General features: G+C 40.4%; 1 protein-coding gene across 4 annotated transcripts in view; it reads left to right on the top strand.

The window, feature by feature from the left end:
- The window catches only part of RIMBP2 (RIMS binding protein 2), a 338,869-nt gene that overhangs the window by 294,947 nt on the left and 23,955 nt on the right, over nucleotides 1-19,967 (top strand). For all 4 annotated transcript variants that reach the window (XM_044989706.1, XM_044989705.1, XM_044989709.1 and 1 more), the window contains 5 exons: nucleotides 5,756-5,905; nucleotides 9,963-10,121; nucleotides 13,603-14,334; nucleotides 16,007-16,124; nucleotides 19,755-19,907. In XM_044989706.1, the coding sequence (XP_044845641.1) occupies nucleotides 5,756-5,905; nucleotides 9,963-10,121; nucleotides 13,603-14,334; nucleotides 16,007-16,124; nucleotides 19,755-19,907 (1,312 nt within the window). The remainder of the gene's footprint in view (nucleotides 1-5,755; nucleotides 5,906-9,962; nucleotides 10,122-13,602; nucleotides 14,335-16,006; nucleotides 16,125-19,754; nucleotides 19,908-19,967) is intronic.

The following is a 19,967-nucleotide window of genomic DNA, read 5'->3' as shown; positions in this document are numbered from 1 at the left end:
GGTCTTTCCTACACCCTGTCATATAGAGTGGCTTGGTTGCAAATCATTTAGGGAGGAAAAAGGGTTTTAAAAGGTAGATCACGTTTCATATTAAAGTTTCATTTATAAACACTTTATAAAGGGTTAATAACTGATTAATAAAAAGTTAATCAATTGTTGTAGAGTCCATTAGGTTTGTAGGTTATTTAAGGGGGGAAAAGCAAATACAGTACAGTATTGTGTTAAAAGTAAACTGCTAAAGAAAAGAGAAAGCAACATTTTTCTTCTGCATAGTAAAGTTTCAAAACATTATCAAGTCAATGTTCAGTTGTAAACTTTTGAAGGAACAGCCATAATGTCTAATATGTCTCATAACTATGTCTAATAACAATCTATAATTCTGTCTACTGATGTGCTTACAAGCACCTAGAACATCATACCTGTACAGGGAATCTGATGTGAATGAAATCTATTAAATCTAAAGCTTACATAATTGATTAAACCTTTTATAAACCAGTTATAAATTCTACACTAATATAAACCGTGACCAGAATCTACTCCCAGATGTTTGAATGGACACTCTGACCATAAAGCACAGAGACTCATAGATTCTAGGGCTGGAAGGGACCTCTAGAGGTCATCGAGTACAGGCCCCTGCCCTCATGGCAGGACCTCTAGACCAAATACTGTCTAGACCATCCCTGATAGACATTTGTCTAACCTCTTAAATATCTCCAGAGATGGAAATTCTGCAACCTCCAGGCAGTTTATTCCAGTGTTTAACCACCCTGACAGTTAGGAACTTTTTCCTAGTGTCCAACCTAAACCTCCCTTGCTACAGTTTAAGCCCATTGCTTCTTGTTCTGTCCTAAGATCAGGGCCGACCAGAGGATTCCGGGGGCCCGGGGTCTTCGGCGGCGGGGGGCCCTTCCGTTCCGGGACCCGCCGCCGAAGTGCCCCGAAGACCCGCAGCGGGGGCCCCCCCGCCACCGAATTACCGCCAAAGTGGGACCCGCCGCCGAAGCGCAGCCCGGTCTTCGGCGGTAATTCGGCGGCGGGAAGCCCCCGCCGCGGGTCTTCGGGGCACTTCGGCGGCGGGTCCCAGAACGGAAGGGCCCCCCGCCGCCGAATTACCGCCAAAGACCGGGCTGTGCTTCGGCCGCGGGTCCGTCTTCGGCGGTAATTCGCCAGCGGGGGGTCCTTCCGCCCCGGAGCGGAAGGACCTCCCGCCGGCGAAGACCGGGAGCGAAGAAGCTCCTGCGGCCGGCCCCGCAAGAGTTTTCTGGGCCCCCCGGAGCGAGTGAGGGACCCCGCTCCAGGGGCCCCGAAAAACTCTCGTGGGGGCCCCTGTGGGGCTCGGGGCCTGGGGCAAATTGCCCCTCTTGCCCCCCCCTCTGGGCGGCCCTGCCTAAGATACCTGAAAACTGCTATCATGTCCCCTCTCAGTCTTCTCTTTTCCATACTAAACAAACCCAATTCTTTCAGTCTTCCTTCATAGGTCATGTTCTCAAGACCTTTAATCATTCTTGTTGCTCTTCTCTGGACCCTCTCCAATTTCTCCACATCTTTCTTGAAATGCGGTGCCCAGAACTGGACACACTACTGCAGTTGAGGCCTAACCAGTGCAGAGTGGAGCGGAAGAATGACTTCTCATGTCTTGCTCACAACACACCTGTTAATGCATCCCAGAATCATGTTTGCTTTTTTTGCAACAGCATCACACTGTTGACTCATATTTAGCTTGTGGTCCACTATAACCCCTAGATCCTTTTCTGCCGTACTCCTTCCTAGACAGTCACTTCCCATTCTGTGTGTGAGAAACTGATTGTTCCTTCCTAAGTGGAGCACTTTACATTTGTCTTTTTTAAACTTCATCCTGTTACCTCAGACCATTTCTCCAATTTGTCCAGATCATTTTGAATTATGACCCTATCCTCAAAGCAGTTGCAATCCCTCCCAGTTTGGCATCATCTACAAACTTAATAAGTGTACTTTCTATGCCAATATGTAAGTCGTTGATGAAGATATTGAACAGAGCCGGTCCCAAAACAGACCCCTGCGGAACCCCACTTGTTATACCTTTCCAGCAGGATTGGGAACCGTTAATAACTACTCTCTGAGTACAGTTATCCAGCCAGTTTTGCACCCACCTTTGTAATGTGCTGTCCTTTGATCTCTTGCTGATAACTCCAAAGAGTCTTTAAAATTGAAATACATTTTTAAAAAATCTGGTTTATTTTTGGCCAATTAGGTTAAACATTTAACTCCCCACACCATGTCACTTGGGCTTCTTACCACAGTTAAAACTGTCAATAACAAAATACTAAGCCTTCAGCCTCAAGGCTTGGGAACAGAGCCATCTGATCTGTAAGAAGAAAAATGTCTATGAAAGTTTGACCGACAAAGAGCTGTTATACATTAAGCCCTTGGAGCTCGCTAATGCTGAGCTCTGGCAACTCACTAGAGAGAGCAGGTTGCAGAGGCGCGAGCCCTTTATTCACTGAAATCACTGTGTTGGTTGCAATTGCAGTCTCAAAGAGTTAAGCCTCAGGAACACACATCAAGAGCAGTCTGGTTGAATATAGCATCTAAGAGGGAGAGTAGTGAGAGGTGACGTTTCATAGCCCGTGTTACATTCTAAAAGTATAAACACCCACGCATGTAGGGTTTGTTACCTCATCACTGATGCATCAGACAACACCAGATGTGAATAGGTAGTGCAGAACATTGTGTTCCTGTCAGTGTGAAGGGATGATTCATTGCATTAGATACGAGCTGAAGCTCTGTAACCCCAAAGGCTAGCAGATTTCTTTCACTAACCTGTCCCGTCCGATGTGGATCTCCATAAACTGCTGTTACTTTTGTGGGCAGAATTTGGCCCTTATGCAATAGCATCCCTGATGTAAACATCTAACCCCCCTCCCCCAAAAAAGGGCTGAATCAATGTGCTCATCTCGATGACCAATGAACCATGCAAACAAACCCTTGGAGAGTGAGATGAGACTGGCACCCTGTAGCTGTTGCTTTCACCTTGCCCTCAAATTAATCTGCCTGGCAGTCGCAGGGCATTGCCAAGTGCAGATGAACTAGACAGTCTCAAAAATAAACCCACCAAAAAACATACCTGAAAACATTTGATCATTTCCTGTTTCCTACATGGGGCAATTTCCCAAGACCCCAGTTTTTAAAATGTCAGATGATACTCATATTTAATTAATTTATTTTGCTATTAATATCCTTGCTTGAAATTCCTTGTGAGCTAATTAAATTAAGTTATTAGCATATGGGTATGCTCAGTCTAGGAATAACTGTGCATGACTGTCATGTTGTTCTTTATTTACTTGTTCTTTATAATGGTTTCTTTGTTTTCATGAATACTGTTAAATGATACAATGCTGCAGGGTCTTTGGGACAATCTATCCCCACAAATGCTTTAGGCAATTAAATAAGGCAGTTTCAGTGTTAAAGCAGTAATTAACAGCAGAAGGAAAGTAAAGTGAAGCTATATCGTTTGGGGGAAAGGGCATACATTTGTGGATGAGATTTCAAAAACTATGGGCAGTCAGTGAGGCTGTTCTGCACAGCAGAGCTGCAAAAAAGAAGGCTGTCACCCCAGCAGTGGTGCAAGGGCAGACAGGAGGATGAGTGGAGTGATTGGGAAGAGGACAGAGAGAGACGTTCCCTGAGGTGGGATGGAACAGGTATTATAGGCCCCAGTTCTGCAAAGCACTTAAACATATGCTTACGTCCATCTCTGTTCAGCAAAGCATTGAGGGATGTTTCATAGAAGTCAAAAGATGAACTTGTGCCTATCTGAGAAAAATTGAACAAATGCTTACTTTTCAGATTTTTAAAGGTTTTTTTAGGCACCTCAGGTACCTGAATATCTTTAAAATCTGGATCTAAATGCTTTACTTAAACAGGGCCCTAACAACTAAGAGGGTAATTTAAAACTGCACACTGAAATGGCTGAGCAAACCAAGGCTCTGCTTCTGCAAATGCTTATCCATGGGCATAACTTGGCCCACCAGAATAAAGTCCTGTAGACCTCAGTGGAGCTACTCAGGTCCATAAAGTTAAGCATTTGTTTGCAGGATTGAGGCATAAGTCAACTTAGCCCATTGGTTCATATTAACACCAAATATTTTCTCTTATTTGACCTTATTTGACACAACCCTGCAAAAACCTATTAATGTTATGTTCTCTGGATACCTCATGCAACAAAAGAGACCTTTGAATGCTACAAAATGAATGCAACATGAGAAAAGCCACCTGGGCCAATACACATTGATTAGCCTCCTTTTTCTTGATTTGTTTGTCAAAACAAAAGTGCACAAAGCTTATCTGATTGACAGCTGAGCTCAGCTCATGAGAATGAGATTCTGTCCTAAATTTAAATTCTTAAGGGTGTGGGGATCGGGGGGAGGAGGGGAAGAAAACAAAAACACCAAACCCAGTTATATAATGACAAGCAAGTTTGGATGCCAATTGCATTACAGCTGATCCTTCTAAAAAGCAAATAGCAAATCGGAAAGAAGAGTCCAATGAGCTGGACGCAAGGATATGTATTAGGGGAGCACAAGTGAGTCTATTTTGGATGGCTACTGGAATGAATGTAAGATAGAGGAGCAACAGTGATTAGCTAGAGAATGACCGCAGTGTAAGGGAAGGGGGCGAAGAACCTTTTTTTAGTTTTTGCAAAATCACTGATCTACATTCCAAAACATGTTTAATTAGATTCATGTTTGGATTAGTAATTAGTAAATCTTCAAAGGTTCAATGCAGGAGACTATGCAAAAGTTCAGGGGCTAGATTCCCTCTGGGGTAATCCAGCTTCTGCCAGTAACACCTATGGTACATAGTCCTCAGTAGTGGAAATCCTCTTTGTACTGGGTGGCGGTGGTGTAAGCCGCTGAGCCCCCATGTACCTCTAACCAGAAAGCTGGATGGTGTGGACTGAGGAGGGCTTGTGGTCAGCAGGATCTAGTGATTGAGGGTAACATTCACCTTGATGCAGAGGATCAGCACAAGTGCTTATGCCTTCACAATAAGGAAGCTTTAGTGAGGTTTCGGTGGTGCACAGATATTGTGCTGGTCCTCTGCATAGGGGTGAATTTCACCATCTGTGCATTGCTGAGGCAATTTCTGCCAATGGGACTCCTGTGGGATCCCCTGGAAGAGATTAAAAAAAGGATTTAATAGAAATTAAAAGAAGCCCACTCTGTTCTCCCGAGAGTGAGTGCCCTATGGATGCGAAGTCCTGTGCTTTTCAGGAAAGTGGCACATGCAAAAGGAGAAATTGGTCTCCACTTAGTCCTAACACACACAAGTTGAGGCACTGACTAGTAATGACCACAGTTAAATTCAGCAGCGGAACTCTGGTTTTATGTCTTCTCTGAAAGCACAGTGCCTTCAACATCATGTTGAGACATTTGTTTCAGTAATGACTCAAGGAAAGAGCTCTACCTACTGCATTCCCCCCCCCCCATTTCCTGGAACATCTAGGTGTTCTTTAGCGATTACCCATCCAAGTACCCACCCAGCCTACGCTGTGATGGGATTCTAGCACAAGGAGGTACATGCCAGTGAGTGAGACCAGTTAAAGGAACCAGAAGTTTATCATTTGAGTTTAAGCCATGGATATATTTAAATGTGCTCTTGAGGCATCTTAGAGGCAGCAGACCTGGAATCATTAACATCTCTTCGTTGGCTTGCTGGAAACAATGTAGGTGAAGGCGGGTGCCCGCGTTTCTTTACCATGTTGGTGTTTTGTCAGATGGAGAGAAGGAGTGTGTTTAGCGAAAGGAGTAATATGGCGCATTATGCAAACTCAGATGAGGAGGAAGACGGCTACGATTCTCCCAGCATTAAAAGGAGAGGGGCTTCAGTCGACGATTTCCTAAAAGGCTCAGAGCTTGGAAAGCAGGTAATTAATGTGCCCTCGTTATAGTAATAAGGAGAGATGCAGGTCTGCAATATACTGATGTTCATGATGTTGTTCCCCATGTCAGGATGAATGTTGCCTTCACAGCCACATTTTGACATGGTGTGCAAACGGCCTTCCATTGTGTTGGCTTACAATGGCTTTGTTACATGTGAACTGAGGCAGGCAGGTGAATATACATCCTTTGTCTGGTCAAAACCTGCCTGACAACCCTGTTTTGATTCAGATTTTAAAACAGTATATGTACACAACTCCTTAAACATCATCCTTACATATATCTCACAATGATTATGACGACCAGTATGACATAAGCTTTTACTAGACCTCACTTGACCCTCTTAATATGAAAACAACATGTTGGGTATAGTGAGTTTGTCAGGCCTCTCAGGAGTTACTGTTATGGAACAGTGAACCCTTTTCCAGTTGGCTTTGAGGTGTTCTTAGGGTCACACCCAGTTAGGGTGACCAGATAGCAAATGTGAAAAAACGGGACACTTTTATTTTCAGAGGGGGCTATAGTTGCCCCTAACATCAGGACATATGATTACCCTACACCTATGTGCCAAAATACCCTACTCCTTTCCCTGAAAAAGTAACACTTTAAAGTTTCTCAGTTCAAAAGATGAATTCTGTTTCGTTCAGCTGTTCTGTGTTCATTAAATACAAATTGATTATTACCTGTTTATATTTCAGCTATATAAGAGAGGCACCTACTAGTAGCTTAATTGCTCATTTGAACTATTTATGAAAACTGAACAATTGCACTGCATAATTTGTTAGTAAAGAACCAATTTCTGCACTTTTTGTATGTAATTCTACTACATCCAGACCTAACCAGGAAGTTTAATAGGAGGTGTTTTTTACATAAGATTTTAGGCGTGATTGCGGTCAAATGCAGTTTTGAAAGAATCTAGTAGTTTATTTCACTATAAGGCAATCAATAGTTTGTTACCTTATTATAGTGAGGCTTTAATCTGTGTGTACCAATTCGTATTCTGAAGTTGATGCCATACTGTGCATTTATACCCAATTAAAAGCTTTTGGCATAGTCTCACTCGACGCATGCAATAGATAGAAAGAAAGAAATCAAAGCAGGCAACCACAAATACAGGTAAAAAGGTTGTTGTTCAACAGTGGTGTTCTGTTGATACTAATGACTGCCAGGGTCTATATTTCTGTAATTGTGTAACATAATATATGGATTTTAAAAAAATACATTTGTGATTATATAGATCACATCCCTTCCAAATCAAAACAGTCACTGGATCTGCCACAGACTTCCTGTGTGACTCTGAGCAAGGCAATTAGCATTTTTAAAGGCTAATTACCATTGAAATAAAAATATTCAAGGCTTACCCTCGACTACACTGCAACTACTCACTGCCTTAAAGTTAAGGATGTGCATGTGTTTGCAGGATGGGGGCCCAAAACACAATGATTTTTTAAAAGTCTGCTTAAATAGTTTGAGCTGCAGTATCTTGTTATGTGCCCATTAGATGCTTCAATATTTTGTAATGAATTAATCTATTACCAACACAGAATGTAATTGTACAATTATTGCTTACATAAATTTGAGCTAATTGCATTACATGTCTTAACAAGTTCTAACACCTCAGTTAGAAGGTTTTCATTAAATAATTGGTGGGTATTTAACAGACACCTCTGTTATTAAATCAACAGCAGATAAGCATTGGAGATCGTTTGAAAGATTCCTGCTATGTAGCTGTACAGCTTTTCTCTGGCAATAACAACCTTTGATAATCTACATGATATCATAAACATGGCTCTCAGTTAGACAGTGCAGCCCCCAATGAACTCCCTCGTATTGTCTGGGGATAACTGAGAACAGGATTTGACTCACTGAAATTGGAAGTAAGATTCCATTGGAATGGCATGGGTGAAAGTGAGAGCACCAGACCGAATTCTGGGAGTCTTTCATTTCATAAACTAACTGAAAGCATTAACTCGTACAGTGACTTTTATTCTTAAAATTACCCCCTCATGTAATACAGCTGAGGGAAACTGAAAACATTCATGGGTTTGATCCTATTTCCTTGGATAGCAACAGAGTGTTCATAAAGGACTGGAGCTCACAACCCTCAATAATAACAATCCTTAGCTTTTGACCACAAAGTATTTTACAGCAGAAAGTAAGTATCATTATCTGCATTTTACATAGGGGACATGGAGGCTTAGAGAGGAGAAGTAACTTGCCCAAAGTCACACAGTAGCTCAGCAGCAGAACCGTGAATAGAACTATGGTCTTCTGCCTCCCAGCAGCCTGATCTACTGGACCAAGCTGGCTCCCATAAGTAATGAAAGAAGAATCTTAGCATTAATGAACATCTCATACAGCTGAGGCACATTGTAGAGATACACACTGAGATCTCCAGAACTTCTCTTCTAGGAATCAAGAGAGTGCAAGTCTGCTGTAATATTTGGAGAGTGAACATATTTTCACTTCAGGGAAATTGCTTACTGCAGACATTTCATTTCATTTCTGGAAGTTTACAGCAGTTTATTGATGTTAATACATTATGGAACTATAGGAATTGATTCTGGTCTACGAAGATTGTTTCTGCTGTAGTATTTCTTCTGGGGAAATAGAGTAACTTCTGCTCCTTGACATTCTAGTATTTCAGTAATTTATTCTTTTTCTGATGCAAATAGGTTTGCTCCTGGAAATTGTCTCTACAGCATACAGTACAGCTCCCTTGGCATTGAAGGTGGGACTGAGCTGTGTAGTTCACATTTGAATCTGAACATATCTAGACGGAAGGGTGTTTGGATCCTAGCCTCTGCTCTGGCCCATTATAGAAATGCAGGGTTAGATCCTTGTCTAGCGTAAATCAGTGTACACTGGAATACACCAGCTGAGGATCTGCCCCATGAAATTCGGATCTGGAGCCAAACTTCACATTTCAAGTATATTCAGACCTGGAATTTCTGGTTGGGCCTACCCTATCCTGAACTGATATGCTGTAGACTCAAACTGTATATAAAGAGCTGTACTTTTTTGCTGTCCGTATTTCGAGAATGGGAAGATTACACCAATAGAGTAGGAAGATGTGTTATCGGTTACATTGAGATTTGCATTTTAGTTTTTACACAGTGCACATGTGAGACTTTTGGGCCCATAATTTTTAAGTGGGCTTCAACTTAATCATTTGCACAAGCAGATGAAACTGCTTGCAGATCTGAAGCACCAGTGTGATTTTGTACAGAAAAGTAGATGCCTCATTTAAAAAATATACCTGGGGATGCAGAATCACAGTAATGTTTGGTTTGTTATCTGGACTGTGGATATAAATCATGACACTAGTAAAACAAAACAAGAATTTACCAAAGACAGTTAAATTTAACAGGAGCAATTCAATAAAATAGCTAATTTCTTCCGTCCGTTTCACCTAGTTGAAAACACAGACAACTTAATTTAGTGGAACTAATTCTAGAAGGACATTAAAATTCTATCAATTCTGCTCCCTAGATGCCTGAATAGAATGAGATCATTGACCTTCATCAGCCAATGAAGATTTACAATATAGAAACATTATTTAAGAACTAAATGGTGCTCTTGAAGAGTCACGTGGGGTTTACTGTTAGATGTTGCAAACATCAGATATGACAACGAAGAGTAGCTGACGTGTGAATGGAATTCGCTATCTCAGTTAGAGCCTTCACCAGATGGTCAGCAAATCCACTGACACCTGCAGGGCCTCGGGTAAACCAAGGGGGTTATTTAATCGGGGTCTCATGAGGTTTGTGTTTGGAGTGGAGGTGCAAGTGTAATGCTGGTTGGGTCATCTGTATGGACTGAATCCAGGATTTCTGGAACTTAAAGTGTGAGCAAGCTAATAAACCTCTATATTATCAAGCCACCTGAGGGCTACTGAGAGTTGCACCTGGTTAGTGTGGGTTACACAAGGTATTATTGCAATATTCAAGCTGCCAGTTGCTGCCTTGCCCCCCATTTGTGGGAGCACTGTCACTTCAGATTTTAAACCTTGCAGCCTCTTTTCTTTTCTATCCCATCCAATAGCCGCACTACTGCCAGGGTGAGGAGTACCACACGGAGAGCAGTAGGGGCTCCGACTTATCCGATATCATGGAGGAAGATGAAGAAGAGCTGTACTCAGAAATGCAGCTGGAGGATGGAGGAAGAAGACGAGTCAGTGTAACATCACACAGCACACTCAAGGTAAGAGTGACAGAAAAGGGCGGCTTAAACTTCAGAGAAGGGCAAGGCAAATTCTTCCTTCCTTCCACGCACTTTCTTATTAGTCTGCTGTGGACGTAACAGTTCACAGTGGCCTACAGACTAGAACTGGGATGTATGCTGTTCATAATGTAAAGTTCCCCTTATGAAGTCCACTTAATACTCAATTCTCTGGTATTAGCCAAGAGCTTCACATATTGAAGACTGTCTTTGGGCTGTTATGCAATTATCTGTTTTGCTGCGCATTTAGGGGTGCTGCTGTGCTGCAGTATATTGGACGTGCATCCAGACCACTAGAGGTTTTCTGATGTGTGCGAGTGCATGTGTGCACATCCACCCACGTGTCTTTGAATTTAAATCTCCTGTGGACATCCTCTCCATATTACTGACCAGGTTTTTGGAACTACCCCTTGGGATCCTTCTAGTGCATGCTAGTAACGGATTTGGGGAGTTTTATTCAGTGCAATATGGATTCCCAATAGTGTGGATAAAGCCCATAGTCATTAATCTTAGTGTCGCGATCATTAATGAGCTTCTGGTGGCAGAGGAGACAATGGCAAACATATGTCAGGAATGATGTCCCAAACACTGCATAGGAGGATTCATCCTACAAGGTGATTTTATTCATCTAATTAGAATACACACTGCAAATACTAAACTTTCGCAACATAGAATTTCTGTTTTCTGTAATATGACATATAGTAAACTGCTTCTTATGTGTATACTATTACCATGCTAAGATGCTTCTTCTTAAGCTATATGATTGAAACTATACAGAAACCTACAGGTCATTCTTCCCACAGCCAAAATGCCGTGTTACTAAAGAACGTGCTATACCCTTATGCAAAGCACATACACAGGGCTATTGTAACCATTGCTATAACTGCTTCTATATATTTTATACACAGACTTAGGATTTTATGCAACTTATAAAAACATACTGTCTAGTACATTTTCAGAAAAAAATCTTTCATTCTCCTGTTTAGTATCCTTGTAAAAGCTTGAAAATGAAATGGCTCTGACTGCCACTAGGCAAACACTGAATTATCCCTAGGCTTCTCTGGTTCTTTATGAATCAGTAGCATATTTACTACTACTTTTTACATCTGCATTAACGGTACTGTCAGCCCAACTCTGAACACATGGGCCAGATCCTCAGCTAGGGTAAATCCTCATAGCTATGTTAAAGTCAGTGGGTATATGCTGATTTAATGCAATCTGAGGATCTGCCCCAAGGTTCATTGTTAACATCTGTTGTTTGAATGGCTGTGCAGAAGCAGAATTTAATGTGAGAATGCCACATAAATTTAGGGCAGAGGGAGTAAGTTTAGAATTTGGAGGACACTCACCGCTGCATTTATAACTATATTGCTTTAAGTTTTAGACCAGGTTCTAGAACTAAAATACTTGACAGTGTCCCTGTTTTGCTAGATCCAATTCAGCTTTGCAGCTGCTGTAATTAAAAAAGAAACAAAAACACATCAGTTGAACTCTCAAATGTATATGCAATTTGCATTTGAAAGTACACCAACCCATGCACTTTGAGCTATGATTGCAGATAGCTGACATTCAGTATTTTCTGTACCAAGTTAATAGATACCCTCATGCAAAAGAAAAGTGTACAAGACACATGACTCACTTTACTGTGCAGTTATTATTCCCTTCAGTTGCTCTCCAGATAAAGGCTGATGTGTAAACTAGGAGATCCCAACTTGAATATCAGGTCGGAGCATCCATGAAATTTAAGGATGTTTGGAGTCTGATCAAAACTATTCCTAATTCATATTTATTTATATTTTTTCCATATTTATGGCACCTTTTCAAAAAAGCTCTGGGAACATGATAGACAATTAAAAAGTGTATTAAAAAATCATTCACGTGAATACAGTAGAACCTCAGAGTTAGGAACACATTGGGAATGGAGGTTGTTCATAACTCTGAACAAAACATTACGGTTGTTCTTTCAAAAGTTTACAACTGAACATTGACTTCATACAGCTTTGAAACTTTACTATGCAGAAGAAAAATGCTGCTTTCCCTTTATTTTTTTAAGTAGTTTACGTTTAACACAGCTCTGTACTGTATTTGCTTTTTTTGGTCTCTGCTGCCACCTTATTGCGTACTTCCGGTTCCAAATGATGAGTGTAGTTGACCGATCAGTTCATAGTTCTGGTGTTTGTAACTCTACGGTTCTACTGTAGTGTCAAAAATTAACTCTTTAAAAACTCCCTAGCCTTTGAAGAAAAATAAAGCAAAAGCCAGCTCAATCTGTCTGCTCAGAGTCAGCCTGAGCAACAGGCTTTGGAATGTCAGCAAACTCAGGCTCTCTTGGACCAAAAGGGAAGGAGAATTCCAAAGTCACTAAGAAGATCCTGCCCTTGCTGCCCACACGTATGAATCCAGGCACTGTCTGCTCAGAAGTCCCAAGCTGATTGCTGTCATTGGGGTAAAGCACAGAGAGGGGGTGGTCTCCATGTCCCAAATAGCTAAGGGCTCCAGAGATCAAAGCCAACACCTCTTTTCTCATTAATTTGGATAGCCCAGCATCTGCTTCAGAGTCCCAGAGAGACACATTTGTACAGGATCCTTCAATTACACTATTTTTCAATTTTTGTAAGCCTAATATAAAAAGTGTCTCTTATTTCATTTATCTAAACTGTTCAGATTTTATCCAGTACATTGTAGTTCTTACTTACATCTGGTATGTACCAAGACTTATGTTTGGGTCAAGTAACAGGTTGCTTGTCAAGTAAGAGTTTTATTAAGCAGATTTAGGATGATAGATCCAGTGTGGACCAATGACTGCAGGTAGCCCCCAGTTCTCCGTCTTTTTTGTGGAAGCCAAGCTTAAAGAGGGTGCAATTTTTATCAGGTTGTGGAGGGCACAAGAACTCCTGTTTTGACATTTACAGGGAGCCCTGTATGACTTCATATCCACCCTGAGTTTGCTATCTTCAGGCAGGACGGCATTGTGGAGTTTCTTGTTAATCACCTAGGATGCTTTAACAGATGCAAAGCAAGAAAGAAAACTGCTGTAGAAAGCGTTCCAAGATACGGTCCACGGACGAAAGCAATCCCAGCTTGGCATAGAACACTAAGCACTAGCGCCATATTCTAACTTCACCTCCACTCTCACCACGGCTGAACTTGTATGCAGCTTTTATTGCTTTGTGTTGAATGCATGGGTTTATTCTTGTTAAAGCATCACAATATCAGCTGTGTTTGTACTGACCTCCCGTGTTCTATCTGACACCAAGCCAACTTAATCATGTCTTTATTTTCAGATTCCTGTTCAGAGCATGACATCCCCCTCACTGAATAAACTGCATGCCTTATGTTTGCCATTGCTCTAAAACTAATTCTGTCTTTATTTTTCTTTCCTCCTCCCCCTTTTCCCTCCCATTTTATTTTTATCACGCACTGTTTGTTCCCCACTTGTTTTTTAACATCACATATTGTTAAGGAATGCTCTAAGAATAGGACCACTGAAGCCGCTTTTTTGGAACAGCCTGATTTTTCACAGCAGATACACCACAGTAAAAAACTTTTCAGTATCCCAGAAGTAGCCGAAGAGGATGTTGAGTATTCTGAACTGTTGCACAAACAGGGTTTTGGTACGCCCTATAAAATGAAACCTATGGTAGCTAGATGCACTAGACCTCCTAGACCCTACAATCAAGACAAACAGCACAACTTCTGGTACCCTGCCAAGCACAGAATTTCAGGCATGGAGGATTTTGCTTCAGAAGACAAAGGATATAACTACAGTAGATCCTTAACGAGAAGCCCTGACAGCGGACTAGACTGTGGAAGTGAGGAAGAAGAATCTCGTTTTAATTTCAGAAATGCTTATGATTTGATTTCTGCCAATGTTGCGCCTGGCTGTTATGCAGAGACAGATAACTGTTCATGCAGAAAAAGCACAAGGCCATTGCTTGCTCGCAGGAAAACTTTAACCAGGCAAAGCAGCATTGAAGAAGACTTTGACGACCTGGGTCCTTCCTTTATAGAGCCCAGAAGTGAGGAGGCCAAGCCCAGTTATGAGAAAAAGTCTGAGACTCAAAAATGCAATAGAACAGATAATTTGACTAGCAAAGATGTTCAGCAAGTCTGGAAGATCAACTTACAAGTGAATGACTCTAGGGCAGCTGTTCCACATGCAGAGCCATCCCACAGAGATGCAGAAGACTCTCTGGTGTGTGAAATAAAACTTCCTTCTAACATCTGCCTGTCAAATCCATCTCTTTTCTTTCTTTTCTTTTCCTCTTCCCACTTCTTTTGATTTTTTTTCTTAAAATCCATCTTTGGGACCTATCTTCTGGTGGTTGTTTTATTTCTTTCCTCCCCACATGATTTTTTATTTATTAATCTGCATTGTGCTTCACAAGCTTCTTTTGTATCATGCTGAAATCAGTTTAATTTGCTTTACAACAATGATTTTCCCACAGAACAAATTACAATAATGGCTGCTTTTGTTAAAGGACAACTGAATCTAAATTTTAATTAAGGGTTAGCTGAACTATAATTTTCCAAAAGTTTGTTTTTATCTTTAAAGTGACTATCAGAATATTGCTTTAAAAAGTAAAAATAAGTTTTATTTTTAATTGGAAAAAAAGAAAGCATTTCACGAATTTTTATTTTGATGGTCTGTCTTAAAGATTCCATTTTGTTATGTTGTTTTTGCTCTCCTCACTCCCAGATTTTCAGGAATTGCTCTTCATCTTCAGTCCTTCTCTCTGGGCAAGTACCAAGAAATATCTTCCCCCCAGTGACAGTGACCAAGCAAGCTTCTTGGAGTCACAGGATTCATCGTGTTTCCATTCTCCACCTTCTTCCTGCGCTGTCACTTTTTTGCCCTCTTTTTTAGACCATCTCTTCTTGCCTTTGAAGTTGCAGACTGCATCTCCGAATGAGATTGCAGACAAACAGCTTCTTCCAGAGGGACAAGCCAAGGCCGTTCCACATCTTAATCCACAAGGGTGCCTCTGTGATCCTGCCTGTTTGCATTTCTGTATATTAGCCCACAAGAGAGCCTTCGTGAATTTGATCTTTAGGCCTCTCTGTTCCCAAAGAGAACTAAATACGTTTTTTAGCCTCTCATCTGCAACTGTCTCCAATCTAATGTCTTATGTAAGAGTAGATTCAGCTGCTGCTGTATGCCTAGCCCAGCAGTTTATTCTGAACTGATCAGTTAAAAATTCTCCTATTAAAATTGGTGCCAAGGCTGCATTTAATCTCAGCTGTTGAAAGAGACACCCTGGAAAGCATTAAAATAATAACATTTCTTGCAAATTAGTGAACAGAAAGAGAACCAGCTGTGGTGTAAGGTGAAATTTGTATGAATCTCTTCTGCAAGGGTTAGTGACTTCTAAAAACCACAAAAGGCCTTTTCAGAGGAGCAGTGTTCTCAGAGACCCCAAGAGGAGAAGGACATATGCTGGTTAATGTGCTGCAAACTGTGCAAAACAATCTAGGTAAAAAAACTAAATGCACTGACCTGACCCCATCATAAGCTATCTTCACAGCTCTAGTGTGAGTGGTCTTAGTCCTCTTCAGGGAGAGTTAAAAGTGCTCTGAGCCAAGTTAGCAGCAACGACAAAGGCAAAAGAATGTTTCCAAAATTATTATTATTCTTTCTTTGTTCTAATGTGTGAGTGCTATTTACAAAGGGTGCGTCATTTTTCAGGGAACCATGTTTCTTTTGCAGGTTTAGGAGGCATCAATAGAACTTTTCAGCTAACCTTTCAGTTAAAAACTACGTTTAGTTGCCTTTAGAGCTTATGCTTCTGAAAGTGATTGACATTATTAACATGCCTTTTTATGCACCCAGCTGTGTAACTTGCAAACCTGTTGTTTTTCTTTTTTAGCTTTTAGGGAATCCATCATCCACTGGACGACCTGACAGGGTGGATCACACGGGTCGAAGGTTGTCTCATGCCAGTGCAGTCCCACAAAGGTCTCGACCAATGTTGGTCCCTTCCATTGGTTAGTTGGCCTGATTGGTGCATTTCTATTCTTTACAGCCGCAGAGCTGGGGGATTGGTAAAACAAACAAACAAAGCCCAAAACCCTTTAACCGCAATGACTCTAAATCTTTTATATAAGATGAATTAAGAGTAAAACCAACTTTGTGTTAGGTTAAATATGAGTGTACTGGAGATTCTTTAAGGATCTGAACCAAAACCTGCTGAAGTCAGTGGGAGTTTCTCCATTGACTCCAGTGAGCTTTGGATCAAGATCTATGTTTTGGTTGACGATAGCTACAATTTAAAACCTACAGTAGACAATTCATTCTTTAAAATAAATTAAGGCATGGACATGCTATGAATATGATACCTAAAATAAGTGCACTCACTCATCTATCCATCCATCCATCATTCCATTCATCTACCATCACCTTCCATTCTCTTAACTACTTTTTGGAATTCAGTAAGGAAAATTGAGGTTATTAAATTAAATGAGCAAGTAAGACTGAAGTATGTCCATTAGATTTGCTTTTTATATTCAAGCCATCTCTGTTCTGGTTAAATCATGACCTAAAAATATATTTTGCCATGTGCAAGAAATTCCAAAAAGTACTGCAGATAAGATAATGGAATCAAGACACCAAGCACAAAAACACTTAAACCAAAACTTGCACACCACACAAACAACTAGGAACAGTCATGCAGAAACGCAAGAAACACAGGAGTGTAAATAGAGAACTATAGACAATGTACAGAAATAAAATTTTCATGTGATGTAATTCCTCCGGTGCCTGTGCTTACATTAGATGATTCTTTATTAACAGTGTACTCAGAAATCTAGAGAACTCAAGGCAACATTAAGCAGTTCTGTCCTGAAGCTTTATCTGTGAATGAGAAACTTTCCACGCAGAAAGCAACCTCATAGTGATACTTACTATAAAGCAGTACAGGTTTTTTTCTGTTAAACATGAAAAGTTTTCTCCCAGTTCCTTCCATGGATACACAGCAGAATAACCATATAGGAAATTTAAACATAAACCTTTTTGTGGTGTATAGCACCCTCTACAGATTTGTAAAGTTAGCAAGATTTTGCTCTCAAGAGGAAAACTAATGAATATTAGGGACACAATAATAATATATGATAACTGTGCATTTTTAAAAAATGCAACTGTTATTCATAAAAGCATACTAAATGCTTTTAATAAGTATATGTAGAGAGCATGATTCTCCTCCCACTTACACTGCTACAAATCAGGAGTAACTTCACTCAAAGGAATTACTGGTGTTAAAAGAAAAAGAAGGTGTAAAGAGAGAATCAGGTCCAGAGAGTGCATGTGCAGATATCAACCTGTAACTATTAGTTGAGCCAGATAATTATCAGCTGATAAACATTCTCAGTATAGGCTGGTGTTTGCTAGATCAGTGTCTCCCTTTTCTTTTTTGTAGCTTTTTTTTTCAAGAGTAAATATTGTTTTGGGGGAGGGGTGAATTATGCCTGGAATACTTAAAATATATTGGTCATTTAAGATTTTCTTTTTATCACCTGTTAAAATGATTTAAGAACAAATAGTTGGGGGGTTGAAATAATGTTGGTTAAAGTAATCCTTTGGGTTTTCCTTTAACTCTGATTTTAATGGGAAGATGTGGATTGGGTGGGGACCTGATTAAATACAGGCCTTGCTTTCTCTAAACAAGGTTGGAACCCAAGGAACTATTAAATAATGACTTCACTGTTCTGTAGCTAAAGAGCAGCATTTTAGGAAGTAGATAAGAAGGAATTCATTTTTTATAATCCGTCCACATTCAAATTGATAATTAAACAGAGAACAAAATATAAGGCTCTAATCTGCTGCTTTAGTGTGAGTTCAAGAATGCATTAGTGTATTTTGCAGTAAGTACGCTCTGTGAATGCTTTTCTGGGGAAGTCACATTAGGATTGAATTACAATATTGTCTAACACTGATAAGACGTAACCCACAGTGGCAGTATTTTCAGCATCTAATGAAAGAATTACTTTCTGGTCTTCTGTGAAATAGATGAAAGACCCTATCCAGTATCATTCTTAATGTGATGTGGTTATGGTCCGGGATTCCTAACTGCCGACTTCTTTGATTGTATTGCCATGTTTAAACAAAGAGAACAGGTTTCTAATAGTGTTCACAGGAACAGAACCAATGGGAAGCTGAGTTATCAGGCATGCAGTACACATTGCTCTCTTAACTCAGCAGGGCATTTAATAAAATCACCAGAACCGATTAGTTAGCTATTAAAAATGTAATTGGTGATACCCACAATGTAATAATTACCCACGTCAATAATGTACATCAATGAAGACAAGCATTGGGTAAACATCACAAAGTAGTCATCCTCTGAAGGCTTGCTACAGAAAACAAGAGGATGGGGAATAGATCTACAGAGCAGATAAATAGACTGAATAAAGCCAATGTATCCTATCAAACCCTGTAACAGATCATTGTACCCACTTGATCACGCTGTTGTCACTCAGGCAAAGCTCCTATTGACTTCCAAGGGAGTTTTTCCTGAGTGAGGACTGAATAAAACAGATATTATGGTTCTCTCATCATAAAAAAAAAAGTTGGGCCAAATTCTAAAGTTTTTATTGGAGCAAAACTCCCATTAACTGCAGTTAGTAGAGGTTTTATTCCATTAGGGCCAAAGAATGTGGGACTGCCTACATTTATCAGTAGGGTTTATTTACAGGGTCAGAGTTTATTCCCTTATAGAAATGTATTGAGCACTGCATATTTGCTCAGCATCACTAAAATGTTACTATTATTCTTAGGTCAGTAATATTATTTTTACAAGGGTTTGACTGTTCATATGTTGTTCTCTCCTTGAAAATTAGCTTCAAGTCAATCAACAACACAGTTAAAATCTTATGGTGATAGCTGGAGTTTCCAGCTGTTAATTTGCCTGCATGATATAAAATGAAAAGAAGTCCATAAAAGTGATAAATCAACTCCAGAAGTAATAGTTAGCAGGAGGGAACTCCAAAATTGTGATACTTCTAGGATAAATATTTCCTGGGACACATCTTTATCCAAAAGGCACCCCAAATTTAAAATCATTTTAGATTATTTCTCTTTTAGATTATGAATATATTTCCATTAACATCTCCTTGGAAACAGAATATTTTCAATTTAATTCTGGTTTTAGATAATCTACTTCCAAAGCTAAAATGTATTTTACATTTTCCCCTTGACCTTGCAGAAGTGGGACATAGGATTACAACACTGATTGTTGTTATTTACTATTTGTGTTATCATAGTGCCTAGGAGCCCCAGTCATGGACCAGGATCCCATTGTACTAGGTGTTGTGCAAACACAGAACAAAAATACAGTTTCCTGCCCCACAGAACTCAAAGTCTGCATTTACCCTCCAGAAATCCAGGCAAGTTTTAAAAAGCATGAAGGCAAGACCCTTTAAAAAGCAAACACCCCTTTCTGTGTGCCTGTAGAAGAATCCCTGGAGAATCAGTCAGTAAAACTGCCACACATAGTTCTGCAGGTGGTTAGCCATCCTGCTCTAGCTGAGTCAGAAAAGAAGGTAGGCAAAGCCTGCCCTCAGGAGCCTCCACTGGGAAGACTATAAAGTATGTTTAATAGATCATTCCCTTTTTCTCCATAGAAATTACAATGGACAGTAACAGTGAAGGCGGTCGGTCTCGGTCAGGTAGTGAGGGAAATATTTCACCTGTAAAAGAAGAAGCTTATTATCGCAGCATTGATGGACACAAGAAATGGTCTCAGCAGCGTACCATGGCCTCTGACTATAGATACGGTATGCCGACCCTTCTTCATCCTTTCTGACACAAGACGCATTTAGAGCTGGGTGTTAATG

This window comes from Mauremys mutica, chromosome 16, assembly GCF_020497125.1.
Source record: "Mauremys mutica isolate MM-2020 ecotype Southern chromosome 16, ASM2049712v1, whole genome shotgun sequence".
Classification (NCBI taxonomy): Eukaryota; Metazoa; Chordata; order Testudines; family Geoemydidae; genus Mauremys; species Mauremys mutica.
Note: the sequence above shows the minus strand (reverse complement) of the source record. Positions and strands in the feature narration are given on the sequence as shown.